We start from the raw sequence: 23,411 nt of genomic DNA, 5'->3' as shown, positions 1-23,411 counted from the left end.
TTGTTACTGACAGCGAGGAGTTGTAGGTCTTACATTCGGTTATGCTACTAATGCTACCAATAGTTTATGTTGTGAATGCCAGTGTTATTGCTGCCATGGCAGCTACTGATAGCACTGTAAGTCCCACTACCTCACTTCTCCATAATACACACTCCCTCACTTCTCAACGTCAGCCTGTGCTCCTCGTGGCTACAGAGGACTTGGTGAAAATTGTACCTCAAATATGATTCACCTCGACGTGCGTGCGAGAGCCTGACGCACGGACGAGTGACGTGTCTCGTGCAGGACTTGAATCACTGACGTACATGGAGGACTTGAGTCACTGACGTTCACGGAGGACTTGAGTCACTGACGTACACGGAGGACTTGAGTCACTGACGTACACGGAGGATTTGAGTCACTGACGTTCACGGAGGACTTGAGTCACTGACGTACACGGAGGACTTGAGTCACTGGCGTACATGGAGGATTTGAGTCACTGGCGTACACGGAGGACTTGAATCACTAACGTTGCTGGGGGGAAGAAGTCTTCCAGAAAGTCATACAACGAATTTAAATAGTAAAGAATCAAGGAGTTTAAAGAACTGGGAAAGTGCTAGCTTAGCAATAGTTACAATAGAAAGCTCTTTTCCATTACAAAATGTATGAGTTCTATCATTTAGCAAAACCGACTTACCACAGCAAAATTGGCAAACATATCAGATCAAAATGTCTGTCCAGTATAGATTCAATTATGATTCAAGAGTCGCCCTAAACTTTTCTCCACAGTGACACAGCTGCCCTAGAGAATTAATGGACGTTCTTCTCTCTAGGATACTTGACGCTGAGATAAACTTATGACCTTTTTTCTACCATGCCATTACGATGTTCACATCGATAGCACCAAACATCTGACCTTCTGCACAATTAACGCGAGGATCCAAAGTCCGATAATGCAGTACAGAGTTCATCTGATCATCGTATTCATGGGCTGGTACCGTGAATAGGTCGGACTGGGTTGATTTGAGGGATGTTCGAACCTCATAGGATATGGAGAGGAAGGAATCACACGGTTCATACAGTGGGTTCGAATCTTTTCTTATCTTTCTATTCTCTTCATTCGTCTTTACAGAGGACAGCCGTGTTCTACTGATGAGTGATAATCTCTGACATTTCCTTTCGGTGGTTTAGCGGTGGGAAAACCCTTCTCCGTCCGTGTCAGTAACCCAACAGTGAGTCTGTTGTTGATAATAATCTTTTGGAGAGAGAAAACGAATCCCGAAAGATAAAGATCTGACGCGTCACCGATGATGAGTCGTATTTTCCGCCAAGTAATTGTACATTTTCGTCTCTATGTTTCTGCATCATTTTCTATAACATTTATTTTCTAATTTTTTCAGCGAATAAGAAATAGGTCGACCACTTTCAAGGCAGAGAATACACACACACACACACACACACACACACACACACACACACACGGGTGTCTAAGGTGCAGTGTTCAGCGTCGCTGACTATGATTCACGCACGGGGCAGCCCGGGTTCGAATCCTGAGCATAGTAGTCGGCTCACAGCCAATCTCAGTAGCGTATCCATTCTGGCTTTCAGAAACTCCCACTACGAAGACGTAATTTCTTCCAGGAAAATCGCTCTCGCTCGGCTCCTAAAAGCTTCACCTTTCTCTTCACTTTGTATGCTACCAGACAGGTAAGCATTGTCACACCCTTCTCTCATAAACTACTCCCATTCATACCCACAGAGGACTAGACCTCGCATCCTTATATTTTTTGAATGATTACCTTAACCTTTTCCTTTACTCTTTTTTGCTACCAGATGAGCAGGCACTAAGAGTCACCCTCTTCTCATAAACAACTCCCATGCCTACCCACAGTGGACTAAAACTCACTTCGTTACGTTCTTTGACTGATTCCCATAACTCTTTCTTCATCTAATATTGCCATTCACCATCTTCCTCTCAACCTCACACTAACCTTGGACTTTAACCCTCGAATATTCCAAAGCTTTCTTCCCTCCTCCTCTTGAACTTTGAACAGTAACTTATATACTATCTGTAGAAAGAGAGAGATGCAATAGCATTACGTAAGGTGGACGGGAAAGGATGGTTGAGGAGAGGTGACTGCAAGAGATGCAATAAGGTTGGAGTCAATGGATATAAGCAATGCTGAGAGGTAACTCTAGAGGATGATATATCAGGCGATAACCCCAGGGTAAGGTCAGAAGATATCAAGACCTGATATCTGGAGGTTGTTCTAGATGGTAGTGCCAGAATGTGATGGTACAAAGTAATATGAGGAAATAACTCGAAAGGGTGACGCCAGATGCTGACATCAGAAGGTGGTGACAAGAGATAACGTGATACCAGAAGGACATAATAAGAGATAACTCTAAAAGGTAGTGCCAGAAGTGATACCAGAAGGAGGTAACATGAGATCACTCCAGATGATGACACAGGGTCATGCCAAAAAATGATGTGACTAGGCTATTTCCAGATGGTGTTTTGTCAGATGACAGAAAAACTGCAATAAGAGACGACTACAGAAAGTGATGCCAGACTCTTCCAGTGTGTCACACTGTGAGTGGAGAGTCACCGTCGGCGAGCCTGTATCACCGTCACCGGAAAAATAAGATTACAATCTCATCGAAGAATTTCTCATTCCAGAGAGGTCCATCATTTCCCTGCTACTTTTCGTAACGTGGCCTTGAAGCTGAGACAGCCCCGTTGAAGGGGTCTAGGGCTGTATAATCATCTAATCAAAACACTCCAGGAAAGTGAACGTTGATGATAAGCAAAAAACTGATATGTGGATGCAATCTCAATTGCTGATGTGGAAACATGAAAAGATGAAACCAGGATATACCTTGAGAAGTTGACCCAGAAAAGGACTTGGAAAAGCGATATTCTAAAGGGATAGCGTTAGAAAGTAATGCCGGACGGTGCGACATAGAAATAAAACGTGATATCAGGAAGGAAAATGTGCGACTGTCCATCACTGAGATGATGCTGGTGTCGTCAACGGCTGTTACTATTGGCCTGCTCCCTAGCATCACTGTCTCATCTGCTAGAACTCCGTCTGTGTCAGCTAGGCTGCCCCCGCCTCTGTCATTTCAGAAGCCCATCAATTTAACACTGTGGGAGTATATAATAGATCTCCCGTATCTATGGACGTCTTATGAGAAAAATCTTGTATAAACATCAGCGGAACAGTCACCGAACGCTTGAGAACTGGTTGTTGTCTTGGACAAACTCATGAATAACCAAACAATATCATTAAGAAGTTCTTTCGTATCTTAGATATTCAAAGGACTGAAGGATATATCTATTCATGCTGACTCAAAAATATACAGATCTAAAAGTCAACGTAGTGAAGGCAATGGACATTCGAACAGACTCCACGTACGTACGTTTCAACCAACGGGCGGTGGAGCGGGCTGCTGCGTACCGTTGTTTCACGCGCGGCCCACGTGCCATTCTCCCTCACGTACAGCCATTTCACACGCCACCGCAAGGTTCGTGAGCGACTCTCACCGATAATATCGTGTCGGGCGAATACCAACAACAGCTCACTTCATGAAATTTAATCTTTCGTGATCTAGTGGTGTACAGAATCTTCTTAGTCGTTCGATATAAATACATATAATATTCTCATAGATCTTTGTACTTGGAATATGTCAAAGCAGTACAGTGTTATCATCCACACCCATAGGGTGTGAAATGCTCTTTCTCATCCTCACGTTTTACCGAACTTCCCCTGAAATTTGACCCGCTATTGACAGTCTCTCGCCTGCGACCCCGGGAAAATCACTTAGCGTGAAGCTGACGAGTGGACCACCCGCGACCGACACGATGATACGTCTTTTGGAGGCTCCCCACGTGCTGCAGGCTCCTCTCCTTCGTGGCCATGATCCTCCCACTTGGGCTACTCACGTGCTACAGGCTCCTCTCCTTCGTGGCCATGATCCTCCCACTTGGGCTACTCACGTGCTACAGGCTCCTCTCCTTCGTGGCCATGATCCTCCCACTTGGGCTCCTCACGTGCTGCAGGCTCCTCTCCTTCGTGGCCATGATCCTCCCACTTGGGCTACTCACGTGCTACAGGCTCCTCTCCTTCGTGGCCATGATCCTCCCACTTGGGCTCCTCACGTGCTGCAGGCTCCTCTCCTTCGTGGCCATGATCCTCCCACTTGGGCTCCTCACGTGCTGCAGGCTCCTCTCCTTCGTGGCCATGATCCTACCGCTTGGGCTCCTCACGTGCTACAGGCTCCTCTCCGTGGCCATGATCCTCCCTCTTGTGCTCCTCACGTGCTGCAGGCTCCTCTCCTTCGTGGCCATGATCCTCCAGCTTGGGCTCCTCACGTGCTACAGGCTCCTCTCCTTCGTGGCCATGATCCTACCGCTTGGGCTCCTCACGTGCTACAGGCTCCTCTCCGTGGCCATGATCCTCCCTCTTGTGCTCCTCACGTGCTGCAGGCTCCTCTCCTTCGTGGCCATGATCCTACCGCTTGGCCGCTTGAATTTTCGTTTTACCGCTCGAGAATTGTCAGAGATTGTATTCGTCTCGTATGACGCCTTTCGTGGCGATAATAGGTGATGCCAGAGAGGTGAAACACACAGAAAACGGAACATGCAGCTACTAGTACTTCGATATCTAAGAAGTAGATATAAATGAGTGTAATACCTGTCTCTGTAAAGGTGGCTCTTTTGGTGAGACTATATAATAATAATCTTGTGCGAGTCTGAGAATAATTTTCTTCTTTTTCCAGGACTTTCATAGCTATACTATGATAAAGTCAATCATTCAAGTCGGTGACGACCTCAGACTTTATATGTAAGATCATGAAGTCTCGGTGTGAAATACACTCCGCCTTTTTCGCACCATCAGCTCCGGGGGTCATGTACCAGGTCACTGCAACGCGCAATCAGATCTTCCAGAGTCACTGGACGTGTTTTCCATTCTTGGCCGCTAATACGTCACCGAATTATCATAGTCTATCTGTAACACGCCCCGTCCTCTTTCTGGGTACGACGAAAAAAAAAAAGGTAGAATTCTTTTATTTGAATCTTCACCAGACCTTTTTAGGAAGTAAGATCAGTGTTGACGGTAGGATCGCCCGTGTGTTGTTGAGCTGGTATCAATGTGAACTTGCAGGCATGTCGTGGTCGTGTGCAGGTTTTGGTTTTTGTCGTCTGCAATAAAAGCGGGCAGAGGGAAGTGCTCTGTATACACCTGAGCAGCTGGTCCTTACACACCTGGTTGCCTAAGGTGAATATACCTTGCGATGAAGCTCCCACTGACCGGTTCCGCGGGATCAGATGGAGTTGATATGTGAAATTATACTTTATTAAATGATAGTATCTTCCTGATTATAAACCTGATGCTACACACCAGAACAGGTAACCAGGGACGTGAAATCTAACACCTTTTGGCATTGCTGTCTTATCGCGCAACCAGAAGATCGACATGTCATGGCTGATTAGCTCGTACGGCCCTGGGAGAGATCACTGGGGCTGCTCCTTTGTAATGCGGTGGTGGGAACGTGCTTGTATCTCAGAGAAGCACATTTATCCGAGCATCATTAATATACCACGAGTGTTCACGGGAGTGGCTCGTCTTATGGCCCATGTGTGTGGTCCAGGAGGGACGTAGACTGACTGATGCGCCGAAGTCGGGAGCGTTTAATGCAAGGCATTTTTTGTATATTCGATAACTGATCACGAACGCATACGTGGTGACCACCCAAAAAGAGACGAAAAGTGAGAATATGATTCAGTGGGAGTGACCTGGATGCTGGTAACGATCTCTTCTTTTCCTGCTGATTCTTACTGTGTGGAACACTTCGATTGGTCACATGTATTATGGCAGTGGTCCTCTGTGTTTATAGCACCTCCAAATCCTCCCCCACGAAAAAGAAATAATGATATCTTGTTCATGTGTGACGACTCCATTCATGAGCAGAATTACAGTATCGTAATTGTATCAAAATCCCTTTTGTAACGAGCTGAGGAACTTTCAAGAAAAGAAACTCATTGTATGAATATGTAATGAAATAAAAAAAGAAGAACGAGCGTTCTCAAATTCTTCGTAAGGCATAAAGCTTTTTAAAATATGATCCGCAATGCCGTAGGAAAGGACCAGGAAAACCGAAATGAAAAAAGCGAGGAAATTAGATTCACATATTCATGCACAATAGAATTTTCTCATCAAACACTGCGGATTATCTAAAAGAAATCTCGACTTTATGATTGTAAATAGCTTCTGACATCATAGCAGTACTGTCAGATATATTGATGAAATGGCAGCCAGCCATAGCTTACCCATGTAGATATTAGTTTTGTGCTACAAGGCTCTTGATGTGAAATACATCTGAGGATGATGTTAGCCAGGCAACACTTATAATTGGTAAGTGGTACATGAAACTATGGTCTTTTGATCTCATTACTGTCTTACTGTTTGTTACTCAATTCCTTTCAAATAGCATTGGCAGCTATAGTCTTGCCAGAATTACTTATTGATGTGTTGATGTCACCACCTGTTGTGTATCGTCACCTGTGTGGTATGAGGTGATGATGGTTCTCACCAGTGTCTTTCTCTTCCTGCCAGATTACTCCAGTGGTCAGCAGGAACAAGGTATGGAAAACCATATTTTTTTTAGTTATTTGATGGTAATTAAAAGTAGTCTAATATTTGTTGGGATAATGTTTGGAAACTAACACGGTACGTTAGATAATGAAAGACTGACAAAAAAGGAGTGAGGGGGAGAGAGAATGATGGACAGATTGGAAAAAAAAAAGACAAGCGGAAAGGAGAGAGAGAGAGAGAGAGAGAGAGAGAGAGAGAGAGAGAGAGAGAGAGAGAGAGAGAGAGAGAGAGAGAGAGAGTATTGACGTGGTGACATATAATGCAACACTGAAGAAACTGACTCTGACACAATACGTGGGTCAGAAAAGTGGTTCATTTCAGACACCAAAAGTCCTTCATTACGAGCCTCAGTATTTCTTCTTTTTTATTCTTTCTTTTTTTTGGACTGATAATGATTCCTTTTATCTGCCCATGTAATATTCTTTGCCACAAGATCCCAGGGGTTGAGACTATCCTGAAAGAGTTCCCCAGGTCCTCAGTGCAGCCGTCACCAAGAGAGATTGAGGACTCCGTTAGTAGGGTCACTGTCAGGATAGGCCAGATAACTGTGGTTGTGGGCCCTAAGACGTCTAGTATGGGATGCTAATATATGCATTACTACACACACACACTCACACACACACACACACACACACACACACACACACACTTACAATGAAGCGAGGGGCCAGACGTGCATGAATTTCTCCCAGCGTACAGTACTAATAAATAACTAATTAAACACACACACACACACACACACACACACACACACACACATACACACACACACACACACAGAGTGAAAGAACGCCTCTGTGAGATTATTATCTAGCCAGAAATAGTTATAGAAATTTCTATGTTAACTTCAACTAATGGTCAACATTTTGCTTGCCCTGTCGCTAGAGCTGCGCAAGAGAAGAACTGTGAAGAAGACGAAGTGTCTGCAGGCAAACATGAGAATCGCACTGAAGTATGTTGATATGGAATGTTTAGAAAGGCAGCTTTATTGTATAGAAAGTTTGGAGACAGGCCTCCACAGGTAGAGCTCACACATACGCACAAACGCAAGGATGTTATTATATAACCCCGACCATTTTTTTCTATGGGACCCCTGCAGCCACCATCAGTAGCATGAAGAGAATAGACCCCTTGGGAGTGAATATGTCCTCGATGAGATTATGGTATGGGCAAACAATCAATCTCGCCGGAGGTCTTTTCACTCGTAGGTGGAGTCCAGTGACGCCATCGTATGAAATATACACAGGTATACTTAACCTCTCTTGAACCCACAGCTCATAGATGACCCTACCTTGACAAGGTGTTTTATAAAACGTTTTATATTCATGATCTATCTGAAGTAAGAACACGACTGGATACAGTAATAGAAGGCGACAATATACACCAACAGTGCCTCTGAGAGCACCTGTTGTGCTTAAAACCGCCAACACATATGTCAAAGGGTTCGCAATCAGTGTTTGTTACAGTATGTCACCACTGACTTACCTTCGTATGCTCGCTGTGGCTTGAAGCAATGTGATGCATATCTAGACACCAAAGTCCTTGTAAGAATGAAACTTAAGTCCATTCCACGACAGCAGCCGCTGGCAAAGTCGTGATGGAGTCATTCTATCTTCAAGGAGGCCACATAGACCAATTGTCGTCAAGCCTTATCAACACTCACGTGAAATCCTTCGACTGTGGTTATATTCCAACGACTCTGCCTCTCTCAAAAGTCACGTCTCCTCTCAACAAGATTGATGATGATCTCGTCAATACAGATTAGTTAAGGCTGGTGCTGCTGCCATCGCGGAGGCTTGACAAACTGTTCCTTTGATATACTGTATTGTGGATTATGAGCTATTCCATCATACACTCACCAGTGTCCGTGGTAGAGAATGGTGTTGTTCTGTCATAGGGACCTACATTCCTCCTGCCTCACTGATGATTTTCTCCTGTTCTTCACTCTCTTTCCTTTACTTCTTCCCCTCCTTCTTTCCTTATTTTTGTTCTCTTCTTCTTTTAGCGACCATCGTCGTCTTTCTTCTCCTCCTCTACCTCGTCTTTCTCCTTATTGTAATCATTGTTGTCATCGTCATCTTCTTCCTCTTTCTATTTACCATCTTCTTTCTCCTTCTACACCTCTCTCGTCCTTCCTCATCTTCTTATCTTCCTCCGCCTCCTTTTCATCCTTCCTCTTTACGTTCATCATACGATCCTCTCAAGTTTTCTCTAATCCTTTTATCCTCCTTCTCTTCTTTATTCTCATTCTTTTTATAGTTCCATCCTTTACTTCTAATCCGTTCTCCTCCACTGCTCTGTCACCAGATTCGTGCTGTCCGTAGCTCCCTGACTTGGGTTACCCGACGGAATGTGCTGAGGCTGAAGGCTGGACCATTTGTCAAGGTTACACCATAAGCGGAAACTTGCCACCTCTCGGCTGATGGAGTGTATCTGCTGGCGCGCGCTCGTGTGTGTATATATGTGTGTGTGTGTGTGTGTGTGTGTGTGTGTGTGAATGTGTGATTGTGTTCAAGTTTGTGGCATGTGTTTTTCATGTATTTGTCTTAAAATATGTACTTTGCATATATATATATATATATATATTTTTTTTTTTTTTTTTTTTTTATACTTTGTCGCTGTCTCCCGCGTTTGCGAGGTAGCGCAAGGAAACAGACGAAAGAAATGGCCCAACCCCCCCCATACACATGTACATACACACGTCCACACACGCAAATATACATACCTACACAGCTTTCCATGGTTTACCCCGGACGCTTCACATGCCTTGATTCAATCCACTGACAGCACGTCAACCCCTGTATACCACATCGCTCCAATTCACTCTATTCCTTGCCCTCCTTTCACCCTCCTGCATGTATATATATATATATATATATATATATATATATACGCTTATGTGTATTGCTTTATATATGTGCATACACTTGTGATGTGTCTTTCGGTATATGCGTTTATATTGATTATTTGGCTGTGTTTGTCTTTGTATGTATGTATTTGTGATTTTAGTTGTGGGATTACGTACATGTGTATTTACATGTGCCTGCCGGAATGCTTGTGTGCTTGTGCACCTGAAGAAGCATGTCTGGTGCATGTCTTTGAGCGTCTGGTGGACCATACCCTGTGTAAGCATAGCTGCGCTGCATCTGTGTAGTATCACCTTTTCTCTCGTGTGTAATGTTCGCGTTTAGATTTCCAAGCGCGTGACGTATGCCTGGCTCTGTAATAGCGTTTATGTCTCTGCTATTTCGTATGTTTTCAGTCTTCATGAGAGCATAGAGCTGATCGCCAGTGGTCATTGAGGGTATCTTGATGTATATTGTCCAGGTAGATGTTATTACAGAGCTGACTACTATCACGCAAGTATTGTGTGTGACTCAGGTAGGGCGTATCAGGCACACCTCATACTCACAGTTCACGACGTTCGCTCTGCTAACCTTCAGTTATACTCCATTCTCTACTCACACCGGCCCAAGAACACATACATTTCAAGGACACCATTTGTCGATGTATCTTACTATTGGCACCACTAGCTACAATGTCACAGCTACGGGACTCGCCTACATGTCACATTTTCTGAACTTTCTACATCTCCACGACAGTCACAAGGTCCTGCAACGTTCACTTGCACTTTCATGCCCACCATGCGCATCTCAGCTAGGCTTATGTAAGACTGGGGGAAATCATGTGCTAGGTTACCGTAGACGTACTCAGAAGAGCTCAGCTTAGACCAGTTTGACGATTTGTGATGATGATTTAGGGCAAAAGATCTTCATTACTGTCTATGTTTCACCTTCGGAACACTACCTTCCTACTATCAAAATACACATACACCTTTCCCTCAGTGGCGTTACTTTCTCCCAAACGTCTATACTTCCCTCCTCACAGAAGCATTTCTACCTCGATCTAGCACTTCCTCAAGATGACTGGTATTATCCTCATTAGTATGAGCGAAAACATATTCGCATCAAATATACCTTTGCTAAAATCGAACAAGGTCTCGCCAAAAGGACATTCTACCTTTACCAAATGTTTACTCTTTAAACTAGTACCTTCTTAACACATTGTATTTCCAACATGGTTACTTCCACAATCCTGGGAGAAACATAGTAAGTTTGATTGCTGAATAAGCATCATTATATATTTTTCTTCGTGGTGGGTTCTGTAACACTGCCTCTCTCTCATCAAACACTTTCACGACCGCGTCCAAACATGAGAAGAAATACCACTCCATCTAATTCGGCGTCATAACCTACATAGGCTCGACAGTGGAGAATCTGCATCTACTCCTGATCTTCTGTACGCACTGTTATCCCTAAACTTGCAGCGTCATCTTCAAGGAACCAGTCAAACAAGATTTCTGACCTGCCGTTGGATGTATAGTTGGCGTGGTCTGCCACCACCAGCAAGAACCTCCTATGGATGAAAGGGGAAGCAAAAAGTGCCTCACTCGGTGCCATGTAGTACAAGACTGACCTGCTGGTTACTCTAATGTTAACATGCTGTAGTATACCTTGAAGGCTTTTTGCTGGCTATTATGCCGGCGCCCCGCAACACTGGAGCTCCCTTGCCGGCTATTCAGCAGGGATAGCGTAGTTCAGGGGCTCCCCGTAGGTTATTTTACCTATACCCGAGTTCAGGATTTCCACACATTATCTTGCCGGATATTCTCTGTTCGCAGGAGATGACCGCTAATTATCTAGTCATGATAAACACTTCGTGTCTTGTTTACCCAGAAGTGCGCACGACATGGAACAGTCAGTCCGTCAGTAAAGAAATTACTAGGAAACCTCGATTACTTGCCTTCTCTCTTAATCATCCTCTATATCCCTTTTCGTCATTTACCTTCTTCACCTTCAGATACATCTGATTATATCAGCTTATTCATGTTGCTTTCTTCATTGTTTACCTCTCTCTGTCACACGAAGGTTTCATTTGCCAAAACACGCTATACTGTACTGTTCCTGACGCCTATCAACCCTTGCCTTAATACCATATCAACATATCATTCGAACGGCATATCATCATGGTGATTTCTCGGTTTCTGCCCACAGCTACCGTCAGCATCTCCTGTCTTAGAATTTATAATACACACATGTTGACGACGTTTCGTCGCTCCATTTCAGTAATTCTGCGCTAACGTGCCAGAAGAAGAGCCATTAGCCAGTGAAATACTACCATCATCAAGGGGCCACACGTTTCCATGCTGTGGCAGTAATGACTGCAGCTAATGACCCGAGACCCAGGCTACCACACCACCAGAGGTGTTCACACTGTGGAAGTGATGACTGCAGTCAAAGGCCCAAGACACAGGCCGCCACACCACCAGAGGTGTCCACACTTTGACAGTGTTGACTGCTGCCAAACGCCCGAGACGTCTCCACTGCGTAACTGTTGATGGTAGACTGGTAAAAAATGTTACACTGGTGACGAATCATGGGTATGGCCAGAGGACCATGAGTCTTGGCAACCATATAAGGACTATGATCTCTGCAACCTCTAGATACAATATAAAGACGTTACTTATGGTGAAGACGTGTGGTTGAAGACTAAACCTTGACCTCTGAACCCTGCATATCCCCATGACCTGCAAATATGGCCTATTCACGCCCACCCTACGTACAACTAAGAAATCTAAGATTGCATAGTGGGAGTTATGAGTTCTTAGAACTAGTTTGTAGTGGACAAAAATCTGAAAATACTCACATATAATTACTGAGTGCCATGAGGAATGGTGATAGGAATCTTGGAATCATGTTCTGATATGAGATCCATAGGTCACATATTTTTGGCCATTCTTTCTTAATCTCTCTCTAATCACTTCTTTGATCTCAAAGAAAAACTGATCCTGTATATCTGCTTGTTGATTGAAAGCCACAGCGTTGATGGAGCACCTTTAATTGCTGTGCATCAGAGGGAATGATGACAGAGCCTTAGCATGATACCTGGTGATTATTACTTGATCTGACAGACACACGAAAGGTCAAAGAGATGAGGGCGTGCGAAGATTGAACTCTTGTGAAAGACGAACAAGGAGGAGACGTGAAGGAACTCTGGAGCCATGAGAAATTAGGATGTCTGTAATAAATGAAAATGCTAATGCGAAAATAATATACTGTGAAATTAGAGAGCACGGGAGATAAGAGACGTATAAGAAAACGGGAGAGGTGGTGAAGTGTGTAAGTCGACATGAAAATGGGAAAAAAGAGATACCAGTGGGGTAAGACATATCTGAAAGACGATAAAGATCTCACTGACTTCGGCGCATGTGAACAGATCAGTAATGGTTCTCACGTGTGGTGATGGATAGCACAGAGCCCTCAACGGTGCAAGCGCTGACCACATTTTGAAGAAAGGGTTGCAGAAGTTCTGGATGTGAACTATGCGATACTTCAACGATAGTTAACTTCTAAATCTTCAGCAGTAAATGCTGGGAAAAGATGATAGGATTCCTTTTTCATCATATCATACAGTAACCTTGCCATCCACAGATTTGATACAAGTTCAAGCTGTATTTTAACACCTATCTTATCATTGATTCCATTTTGACAGAAGAAACCTTCTCTGTGCAGACCCACAGAGAGTGTTGTGTGCTTTTTGAACCTCACTGTAAACCTTTCGTTTCGTGCAGTAGGCCAGCCTTCCTATGCAGATCTTTAGCCGGTGTTGTTGTGCCTAGCATATATAAACGCTAAACCAACCATCCTGTGCAGAACTCCAGTTGATGTTGTGCCAACGGCGCTGTGATCATGTACAGTTATGCTCTAAGCTTGAGGACCTTTCCTCACTGTTTCTTTTACTCGGAGCGCTCCTGCTGGATCTCCTCATCACAGGATAACGGTCTGATAGGGAGAAAGATGAGTGGTAAGAGGAGCTTAGCTGATATGAGAACTAAAGAGGCCGCTGGGGGTAATATTGTGCTAACAATGAAGTGCGGATGATTCATTCTTTGAGCATGCAAAGTCTATGTAGATTATGGATTCTATGTTCTTATGGTGCACAACGGAAGAGACGTTATTGTCCTCTTCAACAGTTTCAACAGAGTAGGATATAAAACCAGTGTTCCATAGGGGATGTTTCTTTCGTATAAAGACATAAAGATAACATATTGTAGTCGACATGTGAGATATTGACCTACAGAGTTATCCACACTGGATTTTTACGCGACCACAAAACGTTCCTTCATTGGTCTGTTGGAGTCAAAACGTTCTTATTGCTTATAACTTGTCAGCAGTAGATGTGCAGCTTTGATTTTTAACCTTTAGTTGAAATATCAGTGAACTTAGCAATATCGAATAATTCCACCAAACTTGATTATACATGCGTCATTTGATGCAGTGAACTCGAACATGCCTGGCTGATCATTTGCAAGCGCTCCAAATAGGAGCATTTAGGTCTTCCTTAGAAAATGGAGAGGAATAATCGACCGGAAAAGTTGGATCAATAAATGATTAAAACGCTGTGAGATAGTTGAGACGTGGCGAGGAACACCTTTTATTCAAACATGTAGACGGTAGAGGAAGGTGAGGAAATACAGATAGGAAAGTGAAAAGCTTGGTAATTGTGGTAGTTGAAGGAGCAGTGGTTATAGCTCTGTTGGAGATAACTGCGATGTATTCAGTGATGGAGATGATGGTAATGGTGCTGGAGGAAAATTCCATGGGGGGATTTTGGTGATGGTAGGGATGGTGGTATTGACGATGATAGGACCAAAATTACCTAACGAGTTCAAAAGCCTCCAGGTTATTTTGGATTACACAATTTCTCGCTGGCGCACTGAAGCCAAAATAACCATCTACGTAATCGAGGAACACTCTGATCAGAAAACGCATCTCGAGTTCCCCTAAGCTGCAGGAGTCAATTACTGTCAACATGGGACTTATCAAATTGCTCTAAACTACATAGTGACCCTTGTTACGCGCTCTTTTGGTAGTTGTAGAATCGAAAGATCAACTTCTCGACATCTGGACATTTAAGTCTCATTTGCAATATTTTGCGGGTCATTATAGACCTTGGTAATTGGCTAAGGTCACCACCAGTGACAGTAATTGCTATAATGAACCGTGATGACAGAACTTTATACTACATCCTGAGATGATAGGTAGTTATCAGTAACATATGCTGGTAATAAAGTGTTAAACGATATAGGATAAGAGTTAGGGTGACCTGCCTGCAGTGGAAGTGTAAACAATGCCGTGAAATCGGTAATTTTGCTTCCTGAAACTTTAAGGCAATCACCTCCACGCACATGCAGTCGCTAAAAAAAAAAAACTCGTTAGCTGCGTTTGTCTCATAGTTAAGTCTGTGTTCGTTCCTATTAGACAATGTGTTATGTCAGCCATGTTTCCTTTCACCTCTGAACAGGTCATCTAAGTCTGTGTTCGTTCCTATTAGACAATGTGTTATGTCAGCCATGTTTGCTTTCACCTCTGAATAGGTCATCTTATTCCACTTCTTATTCTCAACATAACCGATCTCCTTTGTATCTGCTGGTCTCTCGGCATCACTACACTTTTGTTAAATAAATTCCTCATATTCTATCATCCAATCAATTTTTCTTTGTCTCTTTTATATACACATTCAAATGATCTTTGGTCTACAGGACCTGTGTTCTTTTGACGATTCAAATCATTTAAGCACATAAGCGTATATTGAGTTTCGTATCTTTGACTTATTGCTCTAAAGTATACGCTAAGTAACGATAAGATAAAGATAAAGTAAAGCAAAAGGCACAGTGACTGTAAGGCATATTTGTGTCTAGTTCATTTTTCTAAGAGCATGAGAAAGAATCTATTATTTTGAAGTTTTGAGCAATAAATTGTCTCGCGATCGAATACATCTGCCCTTAAACAACGAATGCAGTCCTTCATGTATCATTAAACCTCATTTAGTATACTTACGTCAGTGATGTTATTAATCATTCGTTGTGTTTTGGATACAAAAAGTTCATTACTTACTCGTACAAAACACTGTTGTGTGTAGCATTTAATCCTTAGGAATTCAAGCAATGAATTACTCGAATGACTACGAGACTTCATCAGTGGCCTCTCCTTCCTTCCCCTGCAAATACGAACAGCTTTCACCACTAGTATGGCTCTGACCGCTTGTTACGTTTTTACGTGAGTGCCATAGTGCCGAGGTGGTTTTACCCACCACACTGATGACATGAGAACACCGCAATTTATCCGCGAATGTTTAAGGTACAATAGCATCTGGTAAATTGGCTTCGACTACAGTACCGTCAACTGATAATTTGTTTATGACTTGTAGGACTCATAGATCATGAAGTACAAAGTTAGATAAAGAATTTATGATAAGGAAAAAAAATGATCGATATAGCTTATGATGACAGTTTTGTAGGTTCTTATGTATTAGTTGCCTTGATTGCGATGTATACAGCCAGTGCTACCGATAAGATTAGTAGCTATTAGACCATAATTAAAGCAGCAAGTATCCTGTTTCGACTCGAGGTGATCAATTTTCCAGAGGGTTTAGTGATGTGTCCGCAGGCTGCTCCTTTACCTACCACTTCGTGCAAGAACCAACAAGTTAGACTCGTTGATGCTCCTAGTGGTTCTCTCCAGACGACTGCTGTTGATATCATCAATTCTGTGTTCCACAACTGTAGGACAAATAAACCTTCCTTGTCTGCTGAAGTACAAACAAAAATTAGTAACATTATTAGACGTATCTGAATACATATGTCAAGCCTGTGTAATTGCTATTGAGTCCCTGAGCGTAAGTTTCATTGTTCGATATGGATCCTACGTCATCTCAGTGAAAGGTTAAGGTCTAGAGCAAGTGTCGTGTTTCCCCAGATAATATCTGCTACTGATGTAGCACTACGACGCTGCTGGAGGTAATAAGTCGCCACCGTTGGTGGATGAGGGTCAGTGGCCGTCCTCCAGTCCCCGTGTTCTTGATAACAGCTGACTACCTTCATCATCAGTCTGCTGCTATAAAGAGTGTTGTGAAAATACCAGCCACCATGCCCACTAACCATCGTCGTCGATTTTTTCTTGGGATTCTCGAAGTCTTATTAGATCACTCGTATATCTTGCGTGACATTGCAAGTCAAGCATCGTAAACGTTAAAGTTTTCTCAGATGAGAAACGACTAAGTAGATTTCTTCTCGCTTTGAATTGATTTTATAATCCCGTGGCTATAGAAGGAAACCCCTAAATCGACAGAGGTTCTCTTCAGTACAACTTAGTATTCATTTTGAGAATGTTTATTGAACATCAGCTAGTTCACAATTAGTGATAAATTTGTTTCGTAAAATAATGGCGTCCAATTATCACGATGAATGCAGATCCTAATAAACATGTCACATCAACTGTCCAAAATTTGTCCTTTCTAAATGAATTTGCATTGTTTAATTAAGAATCTTATAAAAAGTTATCCGAATCAAAACATATTTCTTCAATCTGTGAAAGGTTTTGGAACTTCTCAAAGATTTGAATCTCTTTTCGTGTATGATATAAACATAAGTCATAAAATAGGTGCATCAATTTGTCCATAGAGTGTTCCATACTGGCTACAAAACGAAACATGGTATTCTTTGGAAGTAATCCTGCCGTGTTGGATTGGTGTATATCATTCTTTAGGACTTGTGAAGTTCCTACAGTTTAGTTGATTTCTCAAGCTTAGTAGGGAACCATATCTTCATACTTAAACAAAGCAGAGAAAGTTGTTGGGAAAAGACACATGCTAGAGGAAATAAAAGAAAGTGCTCTGAGAAGTTCTTGACTGTATGGTTTGCCTGGAATGATGGTCGGAACTTATATGATGGGAGTGGTGGTGTGAGAATAATTACTGGTGGGAGTGAGTGGCGTAAAAAAAAAGTGGAATTCCGTCAAGGTTGTGTGATGTTGCCATAGTTGGTTAGTGTTTTTATGCATGTGATGTTACACGAGATGAAAACAGTGTGGGGTGAATGTTGTGCCATACTTAACCCTGGAGAGATACATTGGAAGCTCCTAGCGTCACTGTATACAGATTATCCCTTGTTGTTACGTAATTTTGTGGAGGAGCTGGATAGGAGGTGGGCCTTCTTAATCAAGGATCGAGGAATGTGAATTAAAGTAAGACGCAAGCTGTCAATATAAATGGGACACCTGAGTGTAAGATCACTTTATATAACGAAAAACTGGAAATTGTGGGTGAGCTTACCTATATGGATGCTAAGATTTGATAAGAATATGGTAGAGGCAAAACTAAAGTTGAACTTCGAGTCGTGTAAGGGAAAAAGTTATTTGTGCTTTGAAATCTCTGGTGAATGGGAAAAATGAAGGCGTAGAATGCTCAAGAAACTTGCATGAAGAAGTATTTGTTCGAATGCTTGTGGGTGTATGTATTACCCTCGCGTATGTAGGTCAGGATAGGTCAAATTATAAGAGCAGTAGAGATGGATGACTTGAGTGATATAATTGGAATCAGGTGGACAGCTCAACTGAAGAGTGCCTACGTTAGAAGTATCTGTAGTGTGGGGGAAAAAGATATTAGAAAGAGTCATGTTGAGAGTGCTTTAGGGTGGTAAGGTCATGTATAACTTATGGCTGGCCATAGGTTATTCAAGAAGATATGTGGATATGTAGGAGGTACAAGGGGGAGAAGAGGTAGACCGCAGAGGAGACAGAAAGGTGCAGGGAGAGCATTTACTTGGGCTCTCCATATTGAGAACGAAGAGGAATGAGAGGGATCGATTGTAATGGAAACAATTTCTGTATAGAATTGATACTGATTATGATACAGGCTCTTCCTTGAGTAATCAACTTAGAGTGCAAAAAAAAAAAAAATGGGTTTCATTGGTCTCAAAGTCCATTCGTCACTTAAATACACTGGTCATAGGTTGATGATGTGCATGAGTAATTTGAGACTGATGACACTGACCTGTGTGAACCTTCCGTCGTGCTGGTCCAGGAATGTTCCATGGTCGAATTAGTTGCTGACTGAACTAGGCATGAGCATCCCGTAGGGTTGGACCAAGGCTGCTCTACAGACCAACAAGTTCAACCGAGTTCGTTGGTGTTTGAACAGAGCGTGAACATTCCGTAGGGTTGATACACTGTCCCATCTACTATCCCGACGCAACGTTAATGTGTCGGAGTCTTTTAATTGGTTCCTGTTATTGATGTCTGCAGTGAAGCTTTCGCTGGGGTTTAGTGAACAGTGACCGAGGCGGTGTCTAGCACCTGCGAGCAAGTATTTCGTTGTCCAATCATCTCCTACTTTGAATGAGCAGTACATCGTATTTCGTGTCTTTCTCTAAACTTTTTAATTTTGGTGAAGCCTTACTGTTGAACCATCTTGTTACAAGGCTTGACCGGCTCGCTATAACCAACTCCTATTAGTCTAATACCACATTGATTGTTTGACTTAAGATACATGTATATACATGTATATATATATATATATATATATATATATATATATATATATATATATATATATATGATTACCTGCAGGATGTCCAAAATACCCTAGACTGTACTGTATGAGCAAAGTGAGATATATCAGTTGTTTACGAGTATGTGACCGTGGATTGCTGTTCATTAAATTCTTAACGCATGACTAACCTTCACCAGATTTGTACTGCATTTACTTTTTCTGTTCTAGATACAATTACTGTTGTTATACAAATATCTAATTCGATTAAGAGATGCAAAGAAGAATTATACTTGCCATCTGTAATGTAATACAAGCCTTAAGACATTTCTATCATTTTACTGCTATGAATTCTCTAAGACGATCCCGAAATTCGTTGACGATTATTCCCACATTACGTTGTCTGTGCCTTACAACAACATTTTTATGGGTTCAAACGTTCGCGAGAGGACAGTTCCAGCATGGGCCAACAGATGGTGCTAACGTATAGACGCCGCCCACCTGGTGCTGCCAACTGGTGTCAGAGCTAAGAAACATTGCAACCCCCAATTATCAACTGCTTGAATTGGAAATGTAGTTGAGTAACTTATCATTTGTTTTGTTAAGGATACGAAGCACTACTCTCTTTGTAATTTTTCGTAAGAACCTTTACTAAAACAGACATGAGGAGCGGAAAATGAATAGTTAACTTAGCAGAAGTTATATGAGGTAAGGAAGGTTTATTGAAAACCGCTCATACATATCTTGTTTCTCATTCCACAGGAAAACGCTCTCTCTCTCTCTCTCTCTCTCTCTCTCTCTCTCTCTCTCTCTCTCTCTCTCTCTCTCTCTCTCTCTCTCTCTCTATGCAGAACAAAATAGTCCCTTCGTGTTTCCGTTATTTTTGTGATAATTAACTCCTCTCTCTTAATTTCAGTGTCTGGTTCCTATTACTTTGGCGAGAACTCCTCAAAAGGTAATTACAAACAGGTGAATTTACTCGCTTGAGCTCTGCACAGTCCAGTGTTAAGTTCGCTTTTGTTTCCTGTGCACTGTCGTTCTTTGTCAAATTTGCGAGAACAACTGAGCAGCTTTTGCTATAAGCACCAGCACAGCACTATGGTTCACCACCTAGACCAATCATCTCACTACCTCATATAAGCACCACCAGTAGCACATACAAGCAAAATACATACTTATGACCTGCGCCACATGCACGGAAGCTTTTGTTGAAGCACACTTATTCAACATTTGATGGTATCTGGTAAGTTTCACATAATGTTGGGTTGGGTGAAAGAGAGAGAGTGACCTCTGAAACAGCTGCCTAACTCTAGCCACCACATGTTACCACCACCTGTACCACTGGGACACTGGCTGGGCCTCTTTCATCGTCGACACTGCCGGAACACACAACTCTGCCTCTCTCGTCCTTGGCAATACTGTGCCCCAAGTTCCATCTTCCTCATCCTCGTTGCTGCTGGGTCTTATTTTCGACACATGTTCCGCCTCTTTCATCTTTCATATTGTTAAACTTTAGATTCTAGCTTTATCATCACTGGTAATTCATAACTTCATGCGTTACCCTACTCAGCCTGATTACTGTTAAGTTACATACTCTCTCTCTCTCATATCCTCACTACTACCAGGTCATGCGCTTTGCCTTCCTTGTATTCGGTATTGCCTAGACACGCTCCTTATAATTCGCGTATCCTTGAGAAGTACCTGGCCATACTCTCTATCATTCTCTTCCTCATAACTGCCTGGCTACATGCTCTTACTCTAGACACTGCCAGGCTGTGTTCTTTGCCTTTTATTCCATTTACTGACAGGCAACACACTCTCTCATGCTTGGCGATGCAGAGACACAAGAGGGCCTCTTAATATCTCACATTGTCTGGTTATCATGTGATATGTCCCTCTAAACCTCGGTGCTGCTAAGCCACTTCTTGTGCCTCTCTCATTCTTGGCACTGCAGTATCATATATTCTGCCCCTCTTATCTTCATAGGTGTTGACCACACTCTTTGATTCTTTCATAGCCAGCAAAGCAAAGCCAGGCCACATACCCTATTGTTCATACCTTTGGACTCGAGGATAAATCTTATGCCTTTTTCATTCTTGACGCCACAGGGCAACACCCTTAGCACTATAAAGACACACACACATCTTCCGTTCATATATTTAGCACTGTCTAGTCATTAGCTGTGTTTGCCCTCATCATGCGTTCCGACTTTCCACTACCCAGTGCCATCAGGTTAACTTTCCTTGCCTCTTTCATTTTGTTATATCCAGGTCACATTCTTCAACTCTCTTCCACATTGCAAGGCCACGCGGCCTGTCTCCCCCATCCTCGCCACTATTAAACCTCTCGCTGACTCTTTCCCACCTTCGGTGTTGTTAGTCCTTATGCTCTACCTCTCTCATAGTCTCTATCACTCTTTGTTACTACGATGCCACACGCTTTGCCTCTTTCATCACTGCCTCTCGTCCTTTGCATCTCTACACCAGAGGTTTGGCCTACCTCTTCCCCATTACTAGAAGGCCATACGTTCTTTCTTCCTCATCCCCTGCACTGTCGGACCACACGCCCTATCTCTCTCATCGCAGACAATGTCAAGTCATAAGTTCTCCCTCGACTATGGCAGTTCACATGTATCATTGCACTTCTCTCATTCTCGATACGACCAAGCCAAACGCTCAGCCTCTCTCGTCTTCGTCATCGCCGGTCATCCCTTACGACCAAGCCAAACGCTCTGCCAGTCATCCCTTCCTAATTTTCGGCACTGTTGATCTACACGTTACGCCTCTCTCTCTCTCTCTCTCTCTCTCTCTCTCTCTCTCTCTCTCTCTCTCTCTCTCTCTCTCTCTCTCTCTCTCATCCTCGACACTAGCAGGCCATTGCCTTTGCCTCTCATCCTTGTCACTGCCGAGTCACACACACTGTTTCCCTCTCTCATACTCAGCACTGCCATGCCATAGGTCATAGTCCTTCCTTATCCTCAGGGTGTGACTGCGAAGAGGGAATGTGGAATGAAGAAAATACGAAGACGGGAGTAACAGGAGAGGGAAGGAATGAATGACAGAGAGATAAGGGAAAGAGAAGTGAGTGGCGGCCAGTTATGAAATGCACTTGTAGATGATTTGACGCCAATGTAGATTTTATAGTGTTCTTTGAACCAGATCCTTGGAAAGTGAAGTTTCCTGGAGTTCACTTGTTCTACACTTAGTAGAGGTTAAATGTTAGCAATGTATATGATTTTCTTTGTTTACTCTAAGGAATGTATTTGCACCAAGGACCTGAGTAGCAGACATTTCTTATCCTCATAATGGAATGAATATATAACCTATTCTGGACCCCGGGTGAGACTCGTGCAGCACTCTTATGAAATGATTGGGTGAAATGGATCATTGATGTGATCTAATCATTAATGTATCACTCAAGTACTGGTTAAGGAGATATTCCATGAGGATTACAGGTAAATAGCTATAGTTAATATGATGTACCCACGTACGTTGTCCATAACTCTATAAACAGTATTTTTTCTCCGTTGCAGGTGAGTGTTATTACTTGGAGACGCATGTTCTATCTTCAACCACGAGAAGGTAATTTACTTATATTTTTCCTCCGTAACCATATCTACAGTTCTGATCAAAAATGAAAGATTCACACTCACATCCATGGCTGGATTTCCCGTCTATATTCATGAGTTTTGACCCCCCCGATTACGGTACTTTATTACTTTATATACGTAAACAGTAGGTTGGCTGTCAATGAATTTTAGATCATATTATATACGTCTACATAAAAAGGAGAGACGCGCGTTGAATGGATGAAAATTATTTGTCTTTGAGACGTAATCCACTCTGTTTTGATGAGCTGTAAATGAGGTCTTGATTGCTCTTATTTTCCCAAATATGTATCATGTATTTACATACATATCGTATAATCCACGCATATGTATGTATGTATGTATGTATGTATGTGTTCATCTATCTATATATATATATATATTATTTTTTTTTTTATTATACTTTGTCGCTGTCTCCCGCGTTTGCGAGGTAGCGCAAGGAAACAGACGAAAGAAATGGCCCGACCCCCCCCCCCCATACACATGTATATACATACGTCCACACACGCAAATATACATACCTACACAGCTTTCCATGGTTTACCCCAGACGCTTCACATGCCCTGATTCAATCCACTGACAGCACGTCAACCCCGGTATACCACATCGCTCCAATTCACTCTATTCCTTGCCCTCCGTTCACCCTCCTGCATGTTCAGGCCCCGATCACACAAAATCTTTTTCACTCCATCTTTCCACCTCCAATTTGGTCTCCCTCTTCTCCTCGTTCCCTCCACCTCCGACACATATATCCTCTTGGTCAATCTTTCCTCACTCAT

The 23,411-nt window shown here is 42.7% G+C and overlaps 1 protein-coding gene across 5 annotated transcripts in view; it reads left to right on the top strand.

The window, feature by feature from the left end:
* Positions 1–23,411, top strand: part of LOC139755019 (uncharacterized) — a 127,831-nt gene that overhangs the window by 39,530 nt on the left and 64,890 nt on the right. For 4 of the 5 annotated variants that reach the window (XM_071672940.1, XM_071672942.1, XM_071672941.1 and 1 more), the window contains exons 3-4: positions 6,600–6,626; positions 19,942–19,980. In XM_071672940.1, the coding sequence (XP_071529041.1) occupies positions 6,600–6,626; positions 19,942–19,980 (66 nt within the window). The remainder of the gene's footprint in view (positions 1–6,599; positions 6,627–19,941; positions 19,981–23,411) is intronic. The other variant, XM_071672944.1, reaches the window with a different exon arrangement.

This window comes from Panulirus ornatus, chromosome 18, assembly GCF_036320965.1.
Source record: "Panulirus ornatus isolate Po-2019 chromosome 18, ASM3632096v1, whole genome shotgun sequence".
NCBI classification, from domain to species: Eukaryota; Metazoa; Arthropoda; class Malacostraca; order Decapoda; family Palinuridae; genus Panulirus; species Panulirus ornatus.
Note: the sequence above shows the minus strand (reverse complement) of the source record. Positions and strands in the feature narration are given on the sequence as shown.